Source organism: Elgaria multicarinata, chromosome 9 (genome assembly GCF_023053635.1).
Source record: "Elgaria multicarinata webbii isolate HBS135686 ecotype San Diego chromosome 9, rElgMul1.1.pri, whole genome shotgun sequence".
Taxonomy (NCBI): domain Eukaryota; kingdom Metazoa; phylum Chordata; class Lepidosauria; order Squamata; family Anguidae; genus Elgaria; species Elgaria multicarinata.
In genome coordinates, this window is record NC_086179.1 from 81,131,324 (window position 1) to 81,159,034 (window position 27,711).

A 27,711-nucleotide genomic window follows, 5' to 3' on the forward strand; every position below is an offset into this window, starting at 1 on the left:
AGAAAAATACACACCTCTCTGCGGTGAACAGAAAAACCTGCCAGATATTTCGTAATATTCTGTATTCTCATGGTGGCTTCTGTCCAAGTTCAAAGCCTGTGCACACAATACCAAGTTTAACAGTGACTAGATCTGATCAGCCAGGAATATGTTTTGAGTGCACGAAAAGAATAGTCTTGGTATGTGCTTATAGCAGGAAAACTGCTGGACAGTTCTCTGCACTTAGATCTGGTCAGGTAGGAATATGTTTTGAGTGCACAAAATGAGTAGCCTTGGTTATGAGGCATTATAGTATGTGCTTATAGCAGGAAAACTGCTGGACAGTTCTCTGCACTTAATAGACAATTTATTAACACGTGCTTGCTTACAGCACCCAAAGATTCCAGCAAAAACATTGATGAAGAGCAGTAAGAATATGAAATCATCTTATGCCTCTAAAAGCATATCTTGTGAAAAATCTGAACAAGCCTAGCAAATGAAGCTTGATTTACCACAAAATTGGCCACTCAGGAGTTAGAATATCTATGTCAATCATCCTACACATAAAAAATTCCCATAGATATTGCAGACACAGTGCTATAAAGTTGGGCAAAGAATCTTTTATATATAATCCAAAGTTGATAGTTAGTTGAGCTTCCCTTTTTGACTGCCTTCCTATTGACCGATTCTCATGAAACACATTTCATTGCAAAGCTCTTGACATGAAGATGCCACAAATAATGCTTTTCACTATAATTCAAAGTTGGAAGTTTATCTATGTCTATAAAGATGTTATTTTTAAAATAATTAAGCTATCTTAATTCTTTTAAATAAGTGTGGTGTAGTGGCTAAAGAGTTGGACTGGGAGTTGGGAGATCCAGGTTCTAGTCCCCACTCGGCCATGGAAACCCATTGTGACTTTGGGCCAGTCACAGACTCTCAGCCCAACCTACCTCACAGGGTTGTTGTTGTGAGGATAACATGGAGGGGAGGAGGATTATGTATGCTGCCTTGGGTTCCTTGGAGGAAAAAAGGCAGGATATAAATGTAATAAAAAAAGAATAATTAAAAAATCTATAACAATGTACTATAAAGTTTTATTTTTAATATCAAAAAAGTCAAGTTTAATTAAACAAGCACAGTTAATTGCAAATTGGAGCTAAATATGTTTATAAAGGTCTCTCTGTACACTTTTATAAACACAGGTGCAGCCAAAAGTACAATGATATGCTAGTAACCTTTTGTTAGATTTGGTTTTTCTCTGTGAATTGAGTTTGCAGGTAACCAGCTGGTTTAATTATTACATTTATAGACCGCCCCAGAGTTTAATGTAAAGGTTCTGTTGATAGTTGAATCATTATATGGAGGGCTAGTCATTATGTGTCTGCTTTTATAGAGAATGATTTTCATTGTGTTGATTGTCAGCAGCTAACAAGATTATTAAATTTAGTACAAAGCACAGCAAAGACCCTCTATACAGCAATATTTGGACAGTGATATAATTTCAAAGGGGAGGGAGTATGGATACCCCTGAACTATAGTTAACAGGTGCAATGGAATTCCAAAAGCATCAACATTGCCCAGAAAGAACAATACTATCCCGTGTCCTGACCAATAAGGAAAAGAGATAGTTGGAGGCTCTAGGACAGTGGTTCCCAAACTTTTTCAGGTAACCGCCCCCTTGGTTCCACAAACTCATGCCCTGTACCCCCTACCCTACACTATAAAAATCATTATTCAGAATAGTGGTTTTCAACGACCCACTAAGGAAGATAATAACAATAAAATTCAAAACAGTAACAATTAATTGAATATGTATTCAAAATCCAATGACATTTTTTTAGTTTATTCAAGTAAACATAATTGATGAACTTGATCCAGTAATATCATCTTTTCAAAGTCTGATAGTCATTTAGCAAGAATATTAGATATCACATTTAGTAATTAGGGTAGAGTACCTCACTATTCTGTAAATTCTTCATGTGATGGATGGGCTTGATGAAGTGATACCAGTTTCCCAAAATCTGGTTTAAAGTCACTTAACATGAGTCTTAAATCACCACGTTTAGTAATCTGAAGTCGATTTCTTTGCTTGGAGAGAAATAGGCAGACCACACTAAAACCACATTCCACCAAATATGATGTTGGAAATGCAGCCAGGAGCTTCTGAACCACTCTCCATAGTGCAGGATAGTGATCAGAAATTTCCTTCTGTAACCAAAACTCCTGCTACGATTTCTTAAACTTTGGCTTCAGCTCAATTGGCCCCTTTAAATGGGAAGCACCCGCCGCAGGCTTGCCAAAGGAGAGAGGGAAAAGAGACTGAACGCCTCTGTTTTGCAGCCGGTGTGGTAGGGCACTCCGAGCACGATATGTCTCTTCATTACCATTTTGGTGCTTATGAAACATTTCAATTCACTGTTAAAAGGACTCTTCTTAAACGGTATTAATGCATGTGTGGATTCTTCCCCTATATGGCTTGGGACCAAACTACTTTCTCCCATAAAAATGTCCCTGGGTTTTAAGACCTTCTAGAGAGGTGCTTCTCAGAAAAGTCCACCTCAAGCGCCCCCCTACCGTCCCCTTGCCTCTTAATGCCCCCCTGTGCAATCCCACCACCCCAAGGGGTGGTACCGCCCATTTTGGGAACCACTGCTCTAGGACAACAATAACTTTGTTATCCTGCAATTGCAAGGAGTATGTCTATCCATTGTTTTGGGAACAGATAAAGAAAATATATGTGTAGCTTTCTGAGAGTTGAATGAACCGTTCCTCCAGAGAAAAACCTGTGACCTGACATCAGAAACATTGATTTAAGGGGTTTGTATTTTCTTCCCCATTTTGTTATTGGCAAGTGCCTAGATAACCCCCACATGATCCTTTCAGTGAACATACCAAGTATTGACTCTAGAATGTCAATTTGACTGCAAGCTTCATTTGCTTTATGAACCTGCCAAGCTAAATGGGTCGGTCAGGTTAGTCCTCAAGCCAGTGTCAGTATGAAGAACACCATAGAACAACCTTGGGTGTTCCAGAAATGACAGAAAAAATGGATTTAAAAAACACTCTTTTCCCAGAGGGGAGTCCGTTAGCCATTTATGCTGAGAACTGGGGTCATGATTTAGCTTAATAAACTGTGGAAAGGCTTAGTGCTTTGCTGTGATTGGCGGATTATTGTACCATTTAATAAACTTGGCATTTAAGAATCATGTGATCCATAAATGAGCATTAGTGAGCTTTTAGAACTGTTCTTTGCGTAGAACAAACATACACAGCTGGTAGCATACTGGACTCCTAGGGACAAAAACATTTAATGAAAATACAACTTTAGAAGTGAACATATCTTGAATTTAGACATGAAATTAAGCATGAAATAACAGGTCATTGACAGAATACATATTGATCTGGACATCAATTAACTAAAATATTTCATGATGAAACTGAATTTATTCAAACACTGACAGAGTTAAGAAGAGTTTGAATTAAGGTTCCCCCCCCCCAAATTATAAAAGCTAAAAGAAGCACTTTGGATTTCCAACTCTTTACTTTCCGATGTATAAGTTCATTGTATAGGTAACTGTCCCTTTAAAGATTGGAAGGTGGAGTATAAACATCTCATTAAGTGAATTCCTTCACTTACAGTCCCATTTTCACTCTAGCATCTGATGAACCAAGCAACCACCTATGAAAATTCAAGCTCTTTTGATAAAATATTTCTTTTGATAAAATATTTAATTATCCAGATTCATTTTTATGCTGTTACTGCTATCCTCTTTATGTAGTCCAACATCAGTATCATCAGGGATAAATAACTGTTCATTGATGCACATTATTCTGTGTGCATGCATGGTCACATTGGGTGTCACCTCTCGGGCACACATTTCTTGAGATGAAACTTTTCCCATTGAAGTCTTCTTGCCTCTCTTCACCCCTTACTGTGAACTGGGCCAATGTTTATTAGTATTATTTATTTATTACAACTGTATCCTACCATTTCTCCAAGGAGATTAGAAGACCACACATAGCCCCCTGTTCCTTTAATAGAGGTTTTCATTTGTTTCGGGTTGGGGAAATACCTGTATATGTACTAGCAACAGATGTATTCACACAATTTATGTGCATACTGGAGTTTAAAAACAGACAGCAGTTCAAAAATTTGCCTTAAAATGCCTACAAAATAACTTGTTCCTGATGAGTGGGGTTGTACAGATTTTGTTAATCCATTCCATCCCTGTTTTGTGGATTGTCAGACGTCTTTCATTATGTTTTCTGCTCATTGGCGGAATTGGAAAGAAATTGGTTCCACTTTTGCTACTGCGCATCAGTGTAAATCCACCCCACTATCATCACCAAAGTAAAATAAAAGTGCCTCAGAAGACTCTGGTCCACTGTGGAATCGCTGGCCCACTGTGGAATTGCAGGTTGGATTCATAGACATCTGAACACATTTGAATCTATTGTGGATTACTCTGACATCCCTTCTGATGAGTGCATAGTATTCTCCTCCCTGCTTGCAGTTTCATTTTCAAAACTCCTCTTGTTGTAGCAGTCTCCAAACTACACTGTAAACCTGGGGGAGATCACAAAGCAATTGGTCTGTATGTGCATGCATGTTTATGTATGTATAAAGATCCTGAAAGAAATATGGGGAAATGTCCTGTGAATTCCTCTGGTCATCATCTTGGATGGAGTTCAGAATTCACAATAAGCTCAGTGACCTGAAAGTGTGCCATGAAGGACCCATGACAGTTACATTTCAAAGGTTATATTTTAAAATACCTGACATTTCCTGCCTGGGAAAATGAAGATTGTTAACTTGAATCGGTACTCCGGAATGATCAACATGAGTATTCTTGGCTGTGTAAACATGCCCTCAGTGGGAGAGGCTGCGTCACTGTGTGACTATGAACACAAGAAAAGGCAATCATCAGAGCAGGTGACTTCAGTGAACTAAAGTGAAAAGTGGGTTTCCAGCAAGAATCTGCAGGACTGCCTTGTACAGTACCTTTCTTTGTTTTGGAAATACAAAGGTACTTTCTTTGTTCGGTCATTGACCATAATTTGCATTGCAATAGAAACTGCTTGTGGTAGGGTAGACCCACAGAGGTTTGGCCTAAACTAAACATAGGAGCTGAGAGAGAAATATTTGGCCATAAATGGCTATAGCCAGCCACTAGGCTGAATGATCCTTTATTCTTACTGTTCATGGTCTGGAGTATGATTCAGAAGGCATTCCTTCTGGTATGTTTGATGTACAGGGCATGACTAGCTTGAGAATACGGTTTTAGAATTGCTAAACCAAACGGCACTCATGTTTCAAAATGTTGGTGGTAATGTCCCTAAGCTTTGCTTTATTTTACTTGTGTAAAGAAAATAGTATTGCATGTGTCATGTAAACTCATCATCATCAAAATTATTTCTTACCCGCCTCTCTGTTTGGATCAAGGCGAGGAACAACAACAAGTATAAAATACATAAAACTGAATTTAAAACATAGTATACACTATTAAAACATCCTAAAAACATCCTAAAATCCCACTGGATAGACCTGCCGGAATAGATCAGTCTTTATAGCTTTCTTAAATGCTAAAAGACTATTAAGTTGATGAGTCTCCTCCGGCAGGCCATTCCACAGTCTGGGAGCAGCAGAAGAGAAAGTCCTCTGGGTAATACCTGTCAGCCTAATTTTGGCAGACTGAAGTAGATTCTTCCCAGAGGACCTGAGTGTGCAGGGCAGATTGTATGGGAGAAGGCGATCCCACAGGTAGCCTGGACCCAAACCATGTAAGGCTTTAAAGGTGATAACCAACACTTTATACTTCACCCGGAAACTAATTGGCAGCCTCCTTTTGCAAATTAGAAGGAAAATGGCCCTTGTGCATCTGCATTCTGCATCTCAGGCCTCTTCATAGATACATTTGTTTATGTATGTAACTTTCTGTAGGTGTACATCCCTTAGGCAAGACCCCTCTCAGTGAGTCTGCGTTCTCAACACCATTGTCATCAGCCGCTGGTGCTCCTCATCTTCTTTCCCATTGTTACTACCACTTATTGCTTGGCAAGCAGAGAACCAGTCAGCCAAGTAGGCAGTGGCACCAACTGCTCCTCACCACCACCACTGTCTAGGCCACAGAGAAAGGCAGGTGGGCAAACAGGTTTGCAGTGGTGGAGAACAGGAGGAGCAGCTCTAGGAAGCTCTTGTCAGGGGGACCCCGTTAAGAGTGTGGGCCCTCGGCATGGCTATCATTGACAGCAGCTCTTTATTTAATGTATGAATGTACATTTGGAAACAAGGTAAAAACATTAAATAGCCAGGTGGCCAGTTGCTCACATGGATTAACATCAGCCAATTATTCTGCGCTTTCAGCCTAACAAAGAAATAATAGCCACTGCAGTTGCCATATTTCTGTCCTTTGTTTTGGCAGCTGGAGGTGGGCTTGCCCAAAAGCTTGTATCCTCAAGTGATATTATTCTGCTGTATGCATTTTTTCTTCCAACACTTTCACGTTGATGATGGCAATAAAGTCCTTTCAAATCTTGGCTTTATCAGTCAGATTTAAGAGCCAGCAGTTCTTAAGTCTTTTGTGAACCGCCCAGAGAGCTTCGGCTATTGGGCGGTATAAAAATGTAATAAATAAATAAATAAATAAATAAAATTGTGTTCTGGCTCTTGGATACACCCAGTAGCTCTTATCTGACAGATAAGGAGTATTGCTATAGCTCTTATTTCTGTCAGTTCAGTCTTTTCCATTATGCACTGAGATTGCTCAAGAGCAACGTTTCATTGCTTATATCGTTTCATTGCATATATCATCTTTCATGGGGATACAGAGAGACTGAAATCTTTCTATACCACAACCTTGCCTATGATTTAGGACAGCTATACTATGGTAAGCTACTGCCGCTGCTCTTGAGAGCCCTTTATACACCCAGATGACAACTATGATCCTCAGAGGAGGTCCTGCTGGCCATTCTGAAACGAACGCAATGCCGCCATGAAGAGCCTCGGTGGCGGGCCTTCTCTGTAGTGGCACCCGGCCTCTGGAAAATCCTCCCTTGTGCGGTTTGGGAAGCGAAAAACGTAACATCTTTTAAACACCACCTGAAAACATCCCTTTTCACACAGGCTTTCCCTGGATTTTAACTTAGCTGGTTTTATATTGCCTTTTTAACTTCTAACGTTTTAAATTTATACTTGTTGTATTTTATGGCTGATGGGCAGTATAAAAATGTAATTAAATAAAAAAAATAAAATTTAATTTAAAAATTCTCTCTATTTTCACCATGAAGTAAGACAGCTGACAGACATTAGCCTTTGTTTATATTTTTATATAGTCAAATCCACTTCTATCCATCAGTTTTGCCCATGTCATGTGAACTGTGTGCCGCAAACAAGTTTGGGGCTTGTGTGACAGAATTTCATTATATTTATTTATTACATTTCTATACTGTGCAGTAACCGAAGCTCTCTGGGTAATATCTTCCACACCACCCATCAGTTGGTTTTTCCTATGAGAACCAGCCTTCCATCTCATTAGTTAGTCTTTTCTCAAGGCGACTAGCAGCATGGAAGTCCCCTTGCTCTGTGGTTAACAGAACTCAGGCTCCACAGAAATGTCAGTTTCAATGGCAGGTGGTTGTTGTTTTAAGGCAAAATTCACTCTCCTCATGTTAGAGCAGAGCTGATTGGCCAAAATATGAAGGGACATGGTTGCCTTCAGGATGCTGCCTACCTTGGTATGTATAGCTCAATAGGGAAGATCAACCTGACCACTGTAGTCTGAATATTGGACTGGGGATAACCTGGCCACTGGGATAGCCTGTAGACCATGCGTTGGTATCCTCCCGTGTAATGCACTTTATATGGGCCTACACTTGTGCTTGGTCTGTAAGCAGCAGCTAGTACAGAATACAGTAGCCTGTTAGTGCACATATTACATTGCTGTTAAAGCAACTGCATTGACAATCTATGAGCTACCGAGCCAAGTACAAGGTCTTGCTGTTGGCATATGAGCAGCCTGTCAAAACTGTTATAGTTTTGAGAACACGTTAAAAGTTCTATGCCAAGTACCGTATTTCTTCGATTCAAAGATGCACTTTTTTCCCCATATAAGCATGTCTAAAAATGGGGTGTGTCTTAGAATCGCGGGGGCGTTTATTATTTCTTAGAATCAAAGCTTTTTTTCTGTTGGTGGTACTGAAATTAGTGTGTGTCTTAAAATCGATGGCGTCTTACAATCGAAGAAATACGGTAGTTTATTGAAGTTCTTCCTTTCGCTTTGTAGATAAGTATCTTCTTTTGGTCTTGTCATTATTATTTCTAGCTATAACTAAAATAACTATAGAATTGTGTTAGAAGTTCAACATTTCTAATCTTTTCACTCTCTTCTTAGGCAATGTTTGTGGCTTTTCCATTGATAAATTACATTGCCTTGAGTTTTACTCTAGTGTCTTATCATTTCAGTAACAAATTAGGTCAGTTATAAGGAAGTGGTGATACACATGAGATAAGCTACTGGCCATACTAGCCTAAACCTTTTAACAATAGTTCAGGTTATTTCTATGTTCTTGAGCTATGATCGTGCATAACTCAAAGTATTTTGACCCGAATGGTTGCATGCACAGTTAGAGCATGCTTATATTAATTTATTTAAGGGAGGGTGCGTAAAACACAATTACAACAGTTTACCCTTTTCTTCGTTGATTTAATAACAAGCTGGTCACTTATTATTCTTTTAAGTTAAAATATCTTAATATTTCTTCACAAATTGCATTGCTTCATGCAAACATATTCTTAACAGCCTTGTTCATTAACATGTAATTACAATGTACATTAACATGTAACATTGTTTCATATACTCATAACACCAAATGTGGTATTTGCTTGTGTGTGTTTTTAAACATTTTATAAGGATATGGTAGTCTCTGTCATGAGAACTTCACGTTGCAATGTAGTCAAATTTAGTGGTTTTAAAATACTTGACTATTGTTTCTAAAAAGGTTGTTTTAATCTAACAGATCTCATTCACTGCTCTTTTATAATTTATCACAGAAGGAAGAGACTACTGCATCCTTTTGCCAAAAAAACCCACATCTTTTAACACATGAAATTCTTACCTGCATCTGTGTGTGTGTGTGTGTGTGTGTGTGTGTGTGTGCTTTTGCCACTTACACAGTGACTTTCTCACAGTAGTATTTTTCTTAAAAATTACCCTGTACCCTCTAATACATTTCTTTATGATCACATCTTGCATTTCATACTCTTTTATTTATTCAGACAAATAATTTTGAATCCTAATATTTTTTGTTCAGTGGTTCAGGTCCAGTAGTCCATAACTTACTTCCTCCCATGGATCTGAAAGCAGAAGAGAGCTAAGTTAAAACCTCTATTTTCTTATTGGCCACAGCGCACACCAATCAGAGGAGTAAAGGTGTGGACATGTAAGGATAAGACTGGATGCTTTTATTGAAAATAATAACAATGGCTAAGGAGCCAGTGGCAGCATATTTTGAAATACCATTATTATATGAGTGCACATAATTCATTTTTTGGGTGCTCTTCTACCATAGAGATGGTTGTAAGTATTTTGATTTGTTTTAATTTGTGGAGGATTCTGTAGTAAGACAAGGTTACAAGGGTGGAGGAATAAAGACTGTAGACTGCTAGTTTGACTTAGTCAATTGGAATTTTGTGAGATTGTAAATTACAAGGGAGGAATGATAACAGCCTGATTCTGATAAGGTAATTGATATAAGGGTTGAATGCAAGCCTGTGGAAGTAATTTTTCCAGCATCTATTATGTTGATTTAGGATTCCAACCTGGAGAAGGAGAAAAATAATTAATTTTAGTCAGTCCTTCTAGGATCTGGCATATTAATGTTGGGGTTTTGTCTCTATCTAGAGAAGAGTCTACAGGTATTAATGTGTCAAATTGAATATGCATATTTTTGCATAATAATAATATGCTGTTTTGTTGAGAGGAATAGTTGAAATGTTGTTGATTCCTCTCTACATGGTATTCCTCTCTACGTGGTATTCCTCTCTACATGGTATTCCTCTCTACATAGTATAGTTCATGGATAATGAACTATACCAATTAGAAGGACCAACCAGGAGGAGACTAGTAACCCTCACATGATAATTTGGTTGTGTCTTCTCAAATATGTTACTTCACTGATGTTAAAAGGGATGTGAATGTTGCACCTCTATGTTTAACTGTGAACGGAGTGAAATGCATTTACTGACGTTCTAGCTGTTAGGTTGTTCTACTGAAAAATTCATGCAAATTCATGGTATGGGAATCAACAAAATTCATGGTACAGGAATCAACAGCTATTAAATAATGCTGATAACCATGTGATGAAGGCAGGAGACTAATGTGATCTAAATTCAAAATCTGAAATGGGACGGTTCACCTAGACAATGGTTGTGGTATGTTCAGAATGGTCTCTGAACATTCAAAGGGTTAGTTTAAAAACAACTAATTATGCTTTCTTTTGGCATCTCTAGCGTCCCAAATTAGGCTTATAAGGCTTGCAAAGTAGTCTTAGGTGCAAATGGCCTAAGCCACTGTGCCCTTTTGTGACTAAAAGTTGTGTTTTGTGTTCAGGTGGGAGAATTATTTCTCCTTTTTAAAATATTAACCATATACCATCCATCTTTCATTTAATAAACATTAAAAATGGGATATCCTTAGGGATTTAGGTTACTGGAATCTAAACTTTTTCTAAAGAAATCATCATCATCGAGGTGGGGAACAACATCGAATGCAAATCAGCCTGTTATTTGTGAGCATACCAACAAAATATTTGCATACCAACAAAATATTTTTTATTTGCATGTTAGCTATGTCATTCTTCTCTGAGCTATTAATGCACTACAAAATTAGTGCTTTTTCTTGCAGGAATCCTGCTGTTCCCCCCCCCCAATATTTTAACACTATTAATGGATTTACTTTTTTATTTTTAAACTCCTAGTTCTTCCAAAAAGGAAGACAAAAGTTAATTTTATTTAGAAACATTGAGAATCTGTGACATTTAATACTTCGATATATATATGTATATATATTTAGTATTACTAACTGGCATGATCAGTGGTGCACTTTCTGTTCCTTTGAGTGCTGGATCTTGGACTTGGATCATAAAGAGAAGTCCCTTGAGTCACTCTGTGAGCTAGCCCATTCAACCCATGGAGGGTGGGGTGGTTTCTTTGCCTCCTTCTTCCTGTTTTCTGCAGAAACACTCCTAGTTATTCTCCTTCCAAGAAGGCAACACTTCTCAAATTGTCCTTTTTTGCATGTGTCTTTTTTGATAGCAACTTCAAGGAGCAGCTCTTATTCTACTCCTTTTCACTGAAATGTACTATGGAACATGCTGAAGAACATGAAGAACACCATGGGTCAGACCAGATGTATTGTGTGGAGAGGCGAGTGTATAACCAAGGAACGCTTCAAGAGAAGCTTCACAAGAAGGAAAAGACACCTCTGTCTGTTGGTCAGAAGATAGCACATTCTTGTCGGTAGGATATTTTAGCTATTTTATGCATGGTTGACCTCATTAAATATATGAATTGGCATGGATCTTGTACACAGAAGGGACTCTGATCTAGCAAAGGTTCCTGCTGGTGGAACCTGGAGTGCATATGGGGAATGGGGAGGCAACATCTGGTGATTCCCTTGCGCCACATCTAGAGATGTAAAATTTCCGGAAATTTTGAAGCCATGGAAAAAACACGGTTTCTTTCCGGGGGGTTTTGGGGGGGAAAGGAAATTGTCAAAAAAATTGAAATAATGCAATATTAGCACTTTTTACAGATTGAAAGTCACTTTGTTACTTTAGGAACATAAAATGTAATTATGTCCAAGTTGGTTTGGCATAAAATTACTACATTTGGTATATTAAAGGTACAGTATATTCAAACAATTATTACAAATTGAATTTACTCTTTTACTTTTTGGGGTAACAAATGGAGCTACAAGCTCCTGAACTTTTAGGAACACCTGAACTGTAAGGAACCTCTTTGGTTTTGCCAGTTTATGAGGAGCAGGCAAAAAACAATTTAAAACAACAACAACAGAGGAAACCATCAACATTAGTAACAAAGTTATTTATGTCTCCGCTAGTCCTCCACAGTGTCAAGGAGACATTCCTTTAAAAAGAAGTGGGAAAAAGGGGGGAACAAGATTCAATGAAAATGCATGAAATATAATCAGACTCATTTTCTGAGCTATAGCTATCACTATCAGTTTCAGTCCCTGCTTCAATGGCAGTGCCTCCTAGAGGCAGAAATGCATCTTGGTCTTGCATTTGAGTTATAGTCTGAGTTTGCAAACTAGGACTTGCCTGTCCTTGATGCACAGAAATTGTAATTATCCGATACTGTACATAGTTTTTAGAAATCATTTGGAGAAGTAAGTATCTGAACACCTTATCTTAAACATTTTATTCATCATACTAAAATAGAACATCCTATAATCCATTTTTTCTTAATTTTTTTCAATTTTTCAGAAAAAAAACAAAAAAGGCTTTGGGAAAAAATGGGGGGGTGGGGGGGGATGACACGGTTTCCTCCTGAATTTTTCCGTTTTTTTGCTGAGCCTTCACATCTCTCACCACATCCCACACTACTCCGGAGAGTCCCAACCCTTTGGAGCAGACTTTGGGGGAAACGGGGCTGCAGGAGGGGGAATTCGCAAACACCACCTCCCCCTCTTCTGCCAGTGGGAGCATCCTCCTTCGTTAACCCTTTTACCTATAACCTAACATACGTATCTACTGTTATCATTAGGATGTTTTTCTTAATGCTTTGTCGTAAAATTACCTACATTGAGTTTAAACCCATTGCTGCTTGTAAGAGAATGAAAAATTGTTTCCCTTGTTCTTTCAAACATGTACATGTGTGTGTAATGATGTGTGTGTGTGTGTGTGATATATGGGATATAGGAACACATACACCCCACATACGCAAACTTGCCTTCTTAATTTTTCATTCTCTTTCTCAGCTATGTTCTTGTTGACACTGACCTGTTTCCTAGCACCTTAAATCAACCTTTGAAAGGTCCCTCATTTAAGGATTTATCTCTTCCCTCTGTGGCTGCCCCTGATGCACTCCCTTCCTAAGCCTCTTTTCCCTTTCACAGCTGCATTGCTAAACTTTGGGACAGGGAGGGAGGGAAGGAAACCCACAACCATATGCTTCCTCTCGTGTTTCCTATTCAGAACATCCCAATTTCTTTCTCCACTTCCAATGGATCCATCCAAGAAATGGTAGATTAGAGGGCTAGCAAAAGCATCTGATGACTGCAATCAATTGGCAAGAAAGGAATTACTATGGCTCCAATCCTATACTCACTTACCTGGGAGCAAGCCACATTGAATACTCTTGGACTTATTTCTGAGTAAACATGCACAGGATTGCACTGAAGGCTGCAATCCTATACACACAGTTATATGGGAAGACATCCTGTTGAACTTAATAGAACTTACTTCTGAGTAGACATGTATAGGATTGCACTGTAAATCCCATGATTAAGGATGCAATCCTATACATGTTTAGACAGAAAAAAGTCTGACAACTCTCAGCTGGGAGTTGTAGGGGTTTTTTTCTGTCTAAACATGCATAGGATTATGCTCCAACTTAGTGAAAGGCTAAAACCAATTCCACTGATACATTAATATATTTTCTATGAAAAAGGCTATCATGTGTATGCACAAATAATGTATATTTGAACAGTTTCTTTTGTTTGATTTTGCTTTCTTTTCTTTTCTTTTCTTTTCAGTTGTTCTACCAAGAAAGCAAAATCTGTTCTCTATAGTTTTTTGCCAATTGTTAAATGGCTCCCCCGCTATCCAGTGAAAGACTACTTGCTGGGAGACATTATCTCAGGCATAAGCACTGGGGTCATGCAGCTTCCTCAAGGTTAGTGAAAGCTAACTTTTCTTCTTCTTTTTTTGGTATCTTCAGAACAGCCATGCCTGACTTTGGCTTTTCATGACAATGCCATGCAGCATGTAGAAAATGTAATGTAGTATACCAGACCTTAAGTGATCCATTAGTGGAGTTTATACATTCATAGAATCATAGAACAGTAGAGTTGGAAGGGGCCTGTAAGGCCATTGAGTCCAACCCCCTGCGCCATGCTGGAATCCACCTTAAAGCATACCTGACAGGTGGCTGTCCAGCTGCCTCTTGAATGGTTGTCCAGCTGCCTCTTGAATTGAAGGGGTACAGTCCTCTCATGGGATTGTACCCCTTCAATTTTCACATGGTGACTGTCTTGTTCAAGAAAATTGTGCTTTGCGTCAAAGGTTACCACTTCAAAGAGAAGGGTGGATTTTCTCTCATGATTTAACTGAGTAAATATTTGAGCAAATGACCCTTGACAGATATATAGATTTTTCGGCAAAATAAAACTTTTCTACTTGCCATTATTTACTCCTGCTCCCTCAACGTCCCAAAGTCCGTATGAAATGTGGAGTGGTTGTGAGAGGACTTGCAGGAGCAGTTCCTGCATCAAAACATGTTGTTTGCAACTGGAGCTCTCTGGGTCAAATCAACCCTCCCGTGGCCTGGTTCCCCCACCCCACCACTTTTGTTAAGTAAGAAGCAAGTAGGGTGTGTGGAAATAATTTTAGGTAATATGTTTAGAATTTTGAGTGCTTCTCATTAATTTTCTCTCTCCCTTTCTTTTTTTTCTTCCAGGGTTAGCTTATGCATTGCTGGCAGCTGTGCCCCCAGTATTTGGACTGTATTCTTCATTTTATCCAGTCTTTCTGTACAGTTTTTTTGGAACATCCAGACACATATCAATAGGTACATCTTTTAACAGATAAACATTGTTTTATTTAAAAATTAGGTGAATAAAATGCACCTTTATCTTAGAAGTATAATTGGGTGGGACCCAGGAGGAGTATTGTCTGGCATTCTGTTTTTTTACAAGAAGCCTTTTTTAAACATTGACGTCAAAATGACCCGTATCTCTCATGCGTGAGTCACAGCTGTGTGGAGAACACACGAGCCTCCCATAACTCACATACAGAAACGGTTGCCCTAAAATTAAATATTGACTTCTTTGACTTCAGTGCCTTACCTTACATGGCTGTGGTGTCCATTTTTGAGATAACATACATGAATCACTCTGAACATTCAAATACATAAATGTATAATGTGTAATTAGGAAGATGATGGGCAGAGCAATGCTAAATCCCTTGGATTGCTGTCTGAGAGGGCGGGAGTGGGATGGGGTGGGGGTCCTCTGTGTTGCCAGAAAGGGGTTCTTTTGCCAGGGTTGGGGTACAGCTGCCCTGGAGGCCTTAGTTAAGTCTGTGGAAGATTCCGTGGGCATAACTACTGCCGGTGGTAGGACCAAAGCCCTTCCTTTTGCTGAAGAGGCTTCAGGGTTTCTCATACACTCAAGCATGGAGCTGGCCTAAAAAAATCCTCCCTTAGGGAAGCGAACCATGCAGCACACACCAAAAAAGGTGAGCTTGCGCCTCCGCACTCCACTTTGCGCATGCACCCCAACACTGCAGGCCAAAATATATAAACTTCTCTGGAATTTCTTGGTGATGATGATGATGAGGATGATGAGGATAAGCACTTATTCCCCTAAATCAACACTCTTGCAGGAACTTTTGCAGTAATCAGCCTGATGGTTGGAGGAGTTGCTGTCAGAGAAGGTGATAAATTGCTTGTCGTTATGGGCACCAACTCTACCAATAGCACAGATGAGAACTTTACAGCCAGAGATGAAATGAGGGTGCAAGTTGCCGTTGCAGTTACCTTGCTCTCGGGGATCATACAGGTAATCCGTTTACAGCTTGATCCAGCAGTTCACCTGAATATTGCTGCCTAACACATAGCCATGAGGAGTTCCAGCTCAGTAAGCCCTCCAGTCCTTCCATCAGACCTAAAATCACATGATATAATTTTTTCCTGTCCTCAAATGGCATGGGATGTATCCTTTGGACTTAAACGTATGGGAAATAGCTTCACTCTGTGTTTGTGGGTCGGGGCTACAGGATGCTGCCCTAGACTTTTTGGTATCCTTTGTTCTTCTTAAAAAAATAAAATTCTCTACCAAGGCAGCACAATATTTTATGACATGTGTAGTTGCATTCTGGGTATAAAATGGGCAAACTAAGCAGAATTGACTAATTTGCTCATTTTGCATAATCTATGCTGCTTCTGTTGGTCATGGGGAGGGACAAAAAATATGCAGAGCCAAACCCCCAGGTCCTGACCGCTGTAATTCATTCAGGCCGCTTTGATTACAAGTGTCCTGTTATCACTTCATTTGCCTTATGGCAGGAAGCCTTTGCCTGCTGTCCTGACACCTTTGCTGTTTATGCTTACTGCTCCCATAATCACACGCTATTCCTTCCCCACAGCAAGCAAATCACATGGGGCTCTGTCCGACGTCATGGGAGCAGACTGCCTTTCGTGCAATGGGACTTCCCTTTGCTCTCCTCCCACCTGTGTGCCCCCATCCAGATCTGTTGCAGAGGGTCTCCCAACCCTCTGGAGCAGATCTTGGGGTGGGGAGAGAATCCCTACTGCTGGACAGACAACATTGGATACCACACACAAACCGGAGACCTGGTAGTCTTGGTGTGCTTCAGAAGAGGAAGGAGAAGGTCTGCATGCTTACAAGGAAAGGGGAAAGAAGTGGTTTTATTGGAGGCTTACGTTGTGCTTGATGAGGGATAATAAGGCAGTAGCTTCTCAAGTCTGTGACTTTCACTTAAACTAGAAGGCAGTGATTAGAAAACCGTGACTCTTTTTCTTTTTTCTTAGTTGTGTTTAGGACTCCTTCAATTTGGATTTGTAGCCATTTATCTTACGGAGCCCCTGGTACGGGGATTCACCACTGCTGCAGCCGTACACGTCTTTACCTCCCAGTTAAAGTATCTGTTTGGGATTAAGACCAAAAGATTCAGTGGGCCCCTCTCCTTTCTGTATGTAAGTAACTGTACTATGAAGTGACATGTAATTGGGGCATTCCTGACTGTTTATAGCCAACCAGACTTAGAAACTGCCTAGATTCACAGTTCATATCCGCAGAGAAATTTCAGCCAGTCTTAAAAATGGATCATTCCTGGCTTTCACCAAGGAAACGTGGGAACTGTAGTTTTGCAAGGTTCCTCAGAACTGACTGATACTCATGCCTTCCTTGCAGGCCTGTACAGTAAGGGAGCTGTGACAATTAAACCAGTTTAGGCTTATAGTCTAGATCAGCCTTCCCCAACCTAGTAGATGCATCCTGAAAGGAAAGTAGATTTTTGTCAGTTGTAAACTTTCAGTTATTTGCTTCTCTATGTTATGAATGGCCACTACCACAGATGGACTAGACAAAGTCACAGAGATTGTTTTGATTTCTGGGGCTGTAAGAAATGACAGCTATATGGATCCTCAGTGTTTACAGGCAATATATTTCTGAGTACCAGATGGTCTTTTAATATTCTCTACTTTCAGAACTCATTTTAAAAGACCATGATAAAATAAAGTTACTTCCAAGGGCATTGCCAGCATAGATTAATCTTTAGTGTGATCCAACAAGGCAATTCTTACTCACTTTGTTTCATAGCAGGCTATGAAGTTGTTAAATGTTATACGTGGCCAATGAGTGAGCAAGTGTTGATAGGCTTGATCCATAGCCTGTATCAAGGGTTCCCAAGCTTTTTAAGCTGGTGGGCACAGTTGGAATTTTGAAGGTGTGTTGTCAGTGCTCTCACAAAATGGCTGCCAGTGTGGGGGAGACCCATTCATAAAATGGCTGCCGTGGCTCATTTCCTAAACTGAAGAGACTAAAAGAAAAGCAACTTGCCCAAGAAACTAAGTACAAGGCAGAGGTGAAATCTGAGTCCCAATACAAACAAACAAAAATACCACTCCTTTGAATCCAAATAAAGATTGTGCTGGAGGGCAGTACTTTTGTGTAGAGCGTGCTGCTCTACTCACGTGTGTGTGTTTAATTAAAAAAACTTAAGGAATAAAATGAAAATCAGGAGGGACAGGGGGCCTGGTGGGGAAAAGAGAAGTGTCCGTGAGCACGCTGGTATTATAGGAAGCTATACTAGTGTCTCACGGCCAATATGTACGTTTGATGGCAAATGAAGATCTAAGAAGCCCACCTACCCTGTCTCTATTGCAAAACTGTGTTGGGAAGGAAAGACTACTTCATTTGCAGGCAAGTGGTAGGAAGGTTGTTTGCTTAATCAGTCATTTGCCATTTTTCCACTGCAAACATTACCCCACTAGCTCAGCATTGGGGAAGCAACAGCTAAGGGCTGTAGCGCCATGTTTGATACCCAAAGTGTAGATTGTTCCTCAGCTGATCATTCCTCTGGCTACCCAGGAACTGACTGATGGTTCTGTCAGACTCAAAATACTTGCAACATTGACTGATCTGGTTCTGCCCCGATCAGTTGGCGAGGGAAATGAAAAGAAAACAACAAAAATTGACTGCTCACATTTCTGAAGGGTTTCATTTATGAATATCTGCTGATGTCGGCCTGACGATCAAATCACAGGTGACAGTGACAGAACTTTTTGATCTAAACCTGAATCTATTCCAATCACATTTTAAGTAGGGGGATACGGTGGGGGAGAGGTGTGATTTTTAGAATCCTCTTTGTGGCTCCTTGTCTCCCCTTTCTCTTAGTGGAGATCACTCTTGTTGTCTGGGGTGACAGTCAGGGGCGGACAACTATAGGGGGTTCAGGGGCTATATTTCCCCAGTGCTCCAGAATTGGAGGTCTATTAAAAATGCCCCCATTTTAGCACTTCAGAGTGCTAAATGGATCAAATTTAGCTTGTTTTGAAGCTAAATTTGACTCTTTTAGCAGTCTGGAGCTTCAACTCCAGACAGGCTGTGAGGCCCACTCACCCCCTCCAACAAGTAAAAAAATCCTGCTTCTCCCTCTATAGCTTCTAAGATTTCACTTAGCTTGTCCACTTTCTTTCAAACTTAACTTTACTCCCATGAGGGCTAGAAACTTGTTTTGTAAATAAAAACTTGAGATTCTCATGGTGCTGTATTCTGAATCCAATATCACATCCCACATAATCATTCACTTCTACATCTCTCTTGACTGTATCATTTATGAATAACTTTCCACACTTTTTTGTCTTGCAGAGTTTAATTGCTGTATTCTCAAACATCACAAAAACCAACGTAGCAGCTTTAGTTGTTGGACTAATTTGTATGGTTTTGTTGCTAAGTGGTAAGGAAATCAATGACCGCTTTAAGAAGAAACTGCCCGTTCCTATCCCTCTGGAAATCATTGTGGTAAGTTCTGTGTTAAATTTAGTTGAAATGTCCTTCGCTGTGCAGATAGAGATGCAAACAGAACTCCCTCTCAAGTTAGTTTCTGAAGTTCTCTTCTTTTAACCAAATTACCTCTTGTTTTGTGTGTGTGTTTATTTTTTAAGGTGGTAATTAGTACTGGAGTTTCCGCTGGAATGAATCTGTCAAATACTTATGGAGTGGAAGTTGTTGGTAATATCCCCAAAGGGTAAGTAAGGACAAGCAAATAAATGTTCTATTCTTATGGCTATCTAGTTTAATATGGCTAGTACATTATCGGCTTTTCTTTTCTGAATTACTTGCAGATTACTTCCTCCGAAAGTACCTGATCTCAGCATCATCTCAGCTGTATTTGTGGATGCTGTTGCAATAGCGCTTGTTGGCTTTTCCATGACAATCTCAATGGCCAAAACCTTTGCCCTGAAGCATGGGTATACGGTTGATGGAAATCAGGTAACTCGACTGTGAGTTAATAGCCCAGTTCGCACATAACGATAACCCATGAGTCTGGAGGTTATTGGGGCTGAGAGCAAGTGCATTGGCTCCTGTGTGCTCGGCACTTCCACATTGTATCTACTTTGTTAACCCAGGAGTGCCCCATTCCTGGATTGTTAGTCGTGATGTCTGAATAGAGGACTTTGGGTTGTTGAGGTTTAAACAGTGTATGCTGATGTAGGGGAAAAACGCACCAATAAGCGTGAATGCTAAAAAGAGAAATCAACTCTGGTGCTTGATAAACGTGTTAAAAACTATTTTATTCTTTAAATCCAAAAATGCTCTGCTCAACGTTTTGGACGTATCGTCTTTCGTCAGGAGCTATAATAAAATATACAGTTTTTTTTGAAAATAACAAAACAGGAACAACACCCATGCATTACTGAAACATTTCATGTAGAAACGTCAGCTACTCCTATCTCCAGATTTTGTAGTTGCCACAAGTCGTGGAGACTAAAGGTTTTTCTAGGGACGCTTTTGTCCTTATTCCTCCTCAGGATTACATAATGTAATTTGCTGACCTTAGTCCACAAATTTTACACTTCGAAAATCTAGGATAGTGAAGATAGTGATCGCATATAATCAAAAATAAGCCATTAATGGGGAGGTGATAAGATAAATCAGAAAAGCCTAGATTTTTGAAGTGTAAAATTTGTGGACTAAGATCAGCAAATTACATTATGTAATCCTGAGGAGGGATTAAGTGTTATAAAGATACTGAAATGCTTATGGATTTTAGCTACAAGTCAAAATATTGCCTTTTATTCTATAAAATTCAGTGTTTGAATATTTTAATGCAGTTCTCTCCCCACATTTATTTATTTATTTATTTATTGCATTTCTATACCGCCCAATAGCCGAAGCTCTCTGTTACAAAATACTTCCTTATTTTGGAGCTAACAGTCATCCTTATAAATACTACCTTTGGTACTCTGACAATATGCCAGTGTGGTGTAGTGGCTAAAGTGTAGGGCTGGGAGTCAGGAGATCCGGGTTCTAATCCCCACTCGGCCATGGAAACCCACTGGGTGACTTTGGGCCAGTCACAGACTCTCAGCCCAGCTTACCTTGAAGGGTTGTTGTTGTGAGGATAAAATGGAAAAGGGGATTATGTACGCTGCCTTGGGTTCCTTGGAGGAAAAAAGGCAGGATATAAATCTAATAAATAAATAAATGCATATTCATCGTGGCTTGTTTTTATTTTCGTCTTTTCTGTTGTCACAGGAACTCATTGCATTAGGCATATGTAATTTCACAGGGTCCTTTTTCCAGACCTTTGCTGTCACTTGCTCAATGTCTCGGAGTCTCGTTCAGGAGGGCACTGGGGGAAAGACGCAGGTATGTAGACCAAGTTTTACCTTTTCCTTGCTCCAACAAGATCAGGGTGGTGTATCCATTGAGGATTATCCCATTTTCTCTGCATCCTGTTGAGTAGCTTAGGGCACAATTAAAAAAGCTCTACAAATCTTGACATTCCCTCACCAGCAAGGCTGGCTGGGGGTTGTAGGACTTTTTTCTGTCTAAACATGTATAGGATTGTGCCTATAGGGTATGGAAGAGTGATTTCTCCAAGTGACCATGAATCTGGTTCCAGGTCTCCCTAGAACAATGTTCTGTTCAAGTCCCCATTACTCGATTTTTGGCTCCTCTACACACACTATGTGCTATATCTAACTTTAGTTTGGATGCTTTTTCCATTAATTTCCTAAAAAGCATATAGGAAAACCAATGAGATGAGCCTGTAGAGGTAACACTCAAAACTGTCAGGATTATTGGCACATGTGTATTTAAAAAGCTGCATTCTTCATACGTTTTTGCTTTGTGTGCCTTTTGTTCAGATTGCCGGCACTCTGGCCTCAATCATTGTTTTCTTGGTCATTATTGCTATTGGTTACCTCTTTGAACCACTGCCCCAGGTAAGGGATCTTTATTTATATGTTTTCATTCAGGTCTAAATCAATGCTTTAGCAGAAATTTTAAAACTCCTTTTGTTAAACCATTACTCAATTTGTTATGTTGATTTAATGTTCTGTGCTGCATTGCCAAACTCAAGATAGGATTGGATTGCATGGCAGGCTAATTCCATGGCTTTGGTAATCACTGGATAATTGGCTTTTTGTCTTTCTATCTGCTGGCTCTTAGTAGATAGCATCAGCTTTTTCTAAAGCCCTTTTTGGATATCCACAATTGGAGTGAAAGCTTTCTAGTCTGGATTCCTATAAAAGGTTTGGCTTAGAATTTAAAAATTAGACGGCGTCCGATGTTAGTCCTACTTTAAAAGAAAGGTACTTAAACTAATCATGACTAACTTAAGTCACATTTATTTAAATAGGTCTACTCTATATATGTATATAAAATATAAACAATAAGGTTCATGTACCTTCCTTGGACCAGCATTGGCCATAAAAGATAAAAATACGAAGAAATCCAAGACAGAAAGTGGGGCAGGCCGAAGTCATTCATCTATCATTGTAATAAAACAGTCCGAAGCTAAAGGGTAATGAGTCAACATATTACTCTTCATTTCAGCACCATAAATTGGGGAGGAAGTGATGTATGCCTATAAAGCAGGAATGGTCAATCTTCGGTCCATAGGTCACAGGTGACCCCCAACATCCCCGGGAGCAGCCCCTAATGCATCCCAAATCCCCCTCATTTTACTTCAACAAACAAAATGACACTCCATAGCACTAAAATGTACACATTTAGCAAATTATGCTGGGGTGTGTGTGTGTGGCAAAAATGGATCCAGACCTCTCACATTTGTCCACCTCTGAAAATACTGTGATGACAATCCCAATTTTTTCCACTGATTCCAACAGGGGAGAGTTAAGAAGGCTTACTTTCTCCAATGAAATGAGATGGTGTAGATGTGTTTAATTTAGGCTGATTCACAGCCTTAGAAGGGAAACATTTATTTTAATATGGGTCAGCTGGAAAGACTGCCAGCTATAGGCACTTGAAAAGAATCTGCTGCTGATTATCATCAAGACATGTCATTGGTTTCTGATGAAATGTGTGTCCAGATAAGCAAAAGATTAAGAGGGGAGATTTGATTGCCTGAATGTTTACACTTTTACACTTTGATTTTTTTGGATATATCCTACTAGTTATATATCTTGGAATGTTTTCGGGTTTTTTAACAAAAGAATTTAAGAATTAAGAAAATCACACTGCTCCCAAAATGTGTTTCTAGGCTGTGCTTGCAGCAATTGTAATGGTCAATCTGAAAGGCATGTTCAAACAATTTGGAGATATCGCTCACTTCTGGAGGACCAGCAAGATTGAACTGGTGAGTGACTTAATGCAGATAGAAATGCATGTTTAATCATTCTTTCAACCATGACTGATTGTATGCAATAGTCCAGCATTCCACCTGGACCCCTGTGTCGCACAGAAAAAATTGCACTGCGAAAGACAAAACAATGCAAAAAAAGCGAAGCTCCAGGCCCTACATTGGTAATATAAAAAGCTGGTGGAGAACAGGACAGAAATATGCTGGAGATAGATTAGGCAAAGTAAGATCCCATCTTTGTAAAACGGGTGGGCAAGTTGTAGGCCAAAATTCCAGAGGGCCATAAATTGTCCACCCCGGTGTAAGGGAAGTCCTTGCCTGTTTAGAAATGAGACGACAAGGAAGCAGAACGTTGTGTGCCCTGTCTAGCCTTCCAAGACTGTCTTCCATGCATAGCCCATTGCCCACATAAGGGCAGCATGAGACTGTATTGGTCAGAGCGAATGTTTTGACAAGTACCAGTAAGATTGCTTGTACCAGATTAAGCTGTAGCATCACCCACTGTTGGATTAGAAGCAGTCCTGTTTTGACACACTGATAACCACTTTCCTCTGTGAATACCAACTTCACATATAAGCGGAAGGGCTAGCGGTGACTGACCAAGAAAAAGATATTGGGGTTGTGGGGGAAAAGCTCAGTGAAAACGTTAACCCGTTTGCTGTGAAAAAGGCAAACAAAAGAAGGATAGCAAATTATTTTCGGGGAATTGTCGTAGGGGCTTTGTCAGAGTGGGAAAGATACTTTTCTTCAGTTCTTCAGGATCCAAACAATTTCTCATCATGCATTTTCTAATTGTCCCCAGATGCCCCAGAGTGGCAATCTGTAACTCACAGTGAAATTATTGATTTGATTACTGAATTTAAACCTGACAAAGCTTCAGGCCCAGATTCTATATCCCCTGATCTTTTATAAACTAATCCAGAATGGTGGGCTTCCCAATTTGCAGCTCTGTTTACTTTTATTAATAACTCTGGAAAGATCCCAGATATTTGGAGTAAAATTATTATAGTTTCTATTTAAAAAAAAAAAAAGGTGGTAGGACTAATCCAGCTAATTATCATCCTATCAGCCTTCTCTCAGTCAATGGGAAACTTTATTCCAGGTATTTAAAATGTAACCTTTTAACTTGGATGGAGGATAATAGTATAATAGGTGAGAAACAGGTTGGGTTTAAAGCTGGCTGCTCAGCTTTAGCCCATTGTTGTGTGTTAGCTCACCTGGCAGAGAAATATACTTCATTTCCTGGTGATAAGCTTTTTACGGCCTTTATTGACCTTAAATCCGCCTTTCACTTAATCTCGAGGGAACTGCTGGTCCAAATTACACAAAAGTTCTATGGACAAATGCCTACTGTTTATCATTAGATGCCTGTATAATCAGACTTCTAGTCAAGCCAGATATGAACTGCAGGGACAAGTTTCCAACTTCATCCCTGCTGCAAGGGGTGTAAAACCAGGCTGTATTTTGGGCCCTCTTCCCTTTAATTTATTTTTAAAGTGATCTGCCTTTTTATCTCTGCAGTGTCGATTCTCATGCTCCCAAATTGTCCAATACTAAGATACCTTTACTTTTGTATGCTGATGATGCTGTACTGTTATCACTCTCTAGAATTGGGTTAAACCAATTACTGTCTGCATTTGGGACCTATTGCTCTGAGAATAGCTTGACTATCAGCTATAGCACATCTAAAGTTCTGGTGTTTTCTAAAGCTCAGAAAAATATAAATGGACTTTAAATGGCAATATTATTAAGCAAGTTGCCCTTTTAAAATATCTAGGCATACAAATGCAGAGCACTGGACTTTCCCAACAAAGGCAGGCAATTGATTCAGAAAATCTTAGTCAGCAGCTGATCCTATGATTCTTTTTTATGCAAGGTGGTCAATTCATCCCTTCTGCAATTCAAATTTACAAAGCTAAGACTCTGGCCCAACTTATGGTATTTGTATTTGGACATTGGGATTTAATGCCCAAGTTGAAAGAGTCCAGTCCATATTGTTTAGGAAGTTACTGGGCCTGCCTTCCTGTGTGGGGAACACAGCTATTTATCCCGGAAGTGAGTATTCGATCAGTCAAATGGGAGGCATGGATTGATGCCTTTAAATGGTGCCTGTGTTGGTTATACTTCCTGGCAGTTATCTCTTCTTACTGCTCTCAGCTTGCTGTGTCACCTGCCGGATGAGAGAGATGGAGAAGAAGTTACTTAGGCTAGGCTTCTCTGTGGAAGCTGTGGACAGCTATGGGTTTCAGAAGGCCCAATTTCTTGTTGTTCAAAGACTAATCAACCTAGATCTACAGCATTTAAGAACTGCTGCTGACAAATCTTGTTCTCCATTACTCTATAATAACTATGGACTCACTGCATCTTCATATCTGCATACGTTAACCATTCCAAAGTACAGAAGAGCATTTACCCTTGCACTATTAGAAGGACAATTTAGTAAGATCCCGGTTAATGAATGGATATTACCTGTGGTGCTGGAATAATAGAATCTGTTGAACATGTCCTTTCGTACTGTAACATGTATAAAGAATGCAGAAAGCTAATAAAAGCTAATTTTTCCATTATTAACAGTCTTTTCTGGAAGTGACTCCACAACTTTGGTATTAATTTGTTTAAGGGATGTGTCCACTTGTATCCCCAAAAGTGTTGCTAAGCTTTTTATGTCCTCAATGCAAATTAGGGGGGGGGGAATGTTGTTATCCTCCTGAGAGAAGGAATTCTACAAAACTGTTTTTTGCTATTATGTTACTTTTTAATTATCTTTTCCGTGCTTTATATTAACTTTGCTGGTCTGTGACCACAATAAATGACTGATTGAAAAAGGCATATGCCATGTTAGGCATAATTAGGAAAGGAATCAAAAATAAAACTGCCAACATCATACAAATATGTAGTGGTCACCACACCTAGAAAGGATATGGTAGAGTTGGAAAAAGTGCAGAAAAGGCAACTAAAATGATCAAGGAGCTGGAGCATCTCCCCTAGGAGGAAAAGTTAAATCTGTGACTGTTTAGCTTAGAGAAAAGGCAGGTGAGGGGAGACATGATAGAAGGTCTACAAAATTATGCCTAGTGTGAGAAAGGGAATAGAAAGACTTCTTTTTCTCCCTCTCTCATAATACTAGCACCATAAAGCTGATTGATGGGAGATTCAGGACAGGTCAAAGGAAGTGCTTCTTTACACAACAAATACCGTATTTCTTCGATTGTAAGACGCCATCGATTGTAAGACGCACACTAATTTCAGTACCACCAACAGAAAAAAAAGCCCTAAGACACACCCGCGATTCTAAGACGCACCCCATTTTTAGAGATGTTTATATGGGGGGAAAAGTGCGTCTTAGAATCGAAGAAATAGGGTAGTTAAACTATGAAATTCACTACCACAGGATGGCCACAAATTCGTGTGACTTTAAAAAGGGATTGGACAAATTCATAGAGGATAAGGCTATCAATGGCTCTTAATCCTGATGGCTAAATGCTACCTCCAGTATCATTCATGTCCAGCTGGTTGGCTACTGTGTGGAAAGAATCCTGGACTAGATGGACCTTTGGTCTGATCCTGCATGCTCTTCTTAGGTTCTTATGAGAGGATGATTTGCCACAGAGAAGTGCAAAGGGGGGGGGGGGTCCTGCAATCTGCAAAAGCCACTTTCTTTTCCTCAGCCAGGGTTTCATACCCAGGTTTGTACGGCTGCACTTGGTTCTTCTTAACGCATACAACATATACCTGAGAATTGGAAGTAGCCACAGTCATTTATGGTGTGGGTGTGGGTGTGAACTCTAAGCCTTCCTTATGTGTGTGATATTTATTTATTTATTTATTTATTTATTTATTTATTTATTTATTGCATTTATATCCCGCCTTTTTTCCTGCAGGGAACCCAAGGCGGCATACATAATCCTCCTCCTCCTCCCCATTTTATCCTCACAACAGTAACCCTGTGAGGTAGGTTGGGCTGAGAGTCTGTGACTGGCCCAAAGTCACCCAGTGGGTTTCCATGGCCGAGTGGGGACTAGACTCAGGACCTCCTGACTCCCAGTCCAACACTTTAGCCACTACACCACACTGATATCCCTGAACAGTGGTGGTGTTTTTTTAAAATACACATTTTTAGGGCATTTTCAGCTGCTATCCTTGCATTGCTGCTAGGCACATAGGGGAAGGATTTTGCAAGTGCAAGCATTAAGGTAGGGTTTTTGTATTGGCTGGGGCCGCCATTTTTACACCTGCAATGGTAGCAGTTCCTTGTGGAGAAGTGGGAGACTCACAGCCCTCGCCTACGCAGGAGCAAAAGTCAAGGTTTGATTCCTAGAAAACCAAGGCTGACCTGCATTGAGAAGTTCTAGCTGAGAAATACCTGGATTCATATTTTTGTTAATCCTCAATGTGTATAGAGATAGTCGTTTTCTGATTCGTGATACTTGCCAAAGTAGGGAGATACTTCCTTGGGAATGCAAAGAGAAAGACATTCACATGAGGGAAGATTTGACCCATTTTTATATAAGAACAATTAGGTATGTATTCTATCACATGAACAGGGCTTCAGAATAGGGTCTTATTTACCTCCATCAACTCCTGGAACATGCTGGAACGATCTGCTAGGTTAAGAGTTTGGGTGGGGGGGGGGAA

General features: G+C 39.8%; 1 protein-coding gene across 2 annotated transcripts in view; it reads left to right on the forward strand.

Annotated features, from left to right (window-relative positions):
• The window catches only part of SLC26A5 (solute carrier family 26 member 5), a 40,724-nt gene that overhangs the window by 2,026 nt on the left and 10,987 nt on the right, over positions 1-27,711 (forward strand). Inside the window, exons 2-12 of one of the 2 annotated variants that reach the window (XM_063134190.1) lie at positions 11,294-11,497; positions 13,758-13,897; positions 14,681-14,791; positions 15,607-15,782; positions 16,775-16,939; positions 19,116-19,268; positions 19,412-19,494; positions 19,592-19,739; positions 21,006-21,119; positions 21,620-21,697; positions 22,978-23,073. In XM_063134190.1, the coding sequence (XP_062990260.1) occupies positions 11,343-11,497; positions 13,758-13,897; positions 14,681-14,791; positions 15,607-15,782; positions 16,775-16,939; positions 19,116-19,268; positions 19,412-19,494; positions 19,592-19,739; positions 21,006-21,119; positions 21,620-21,697; positions 22,978-23,073 (1,419 nt within the window). In that variant the 5' untranslated portion in view covers positions 11,294-11,342. Of the gene's footprint in view, positions 1-11,293; positions 11,498-13,757; positions 13,898-14,496; positions 14,578-14,680; positions 14,792-15,606; positions 15,783-16,774; positions 16,940-19,115; positions 19,269-19,411; positions 19,495-19,591; positions 19,740-21,005; positions 21,120-21,619; positions 21,698-22,977; positions 23,074-27,711 lie in introns of those variants that run through there. The other variant, XM_063134191.1, reaches the window with a different exon arrangement.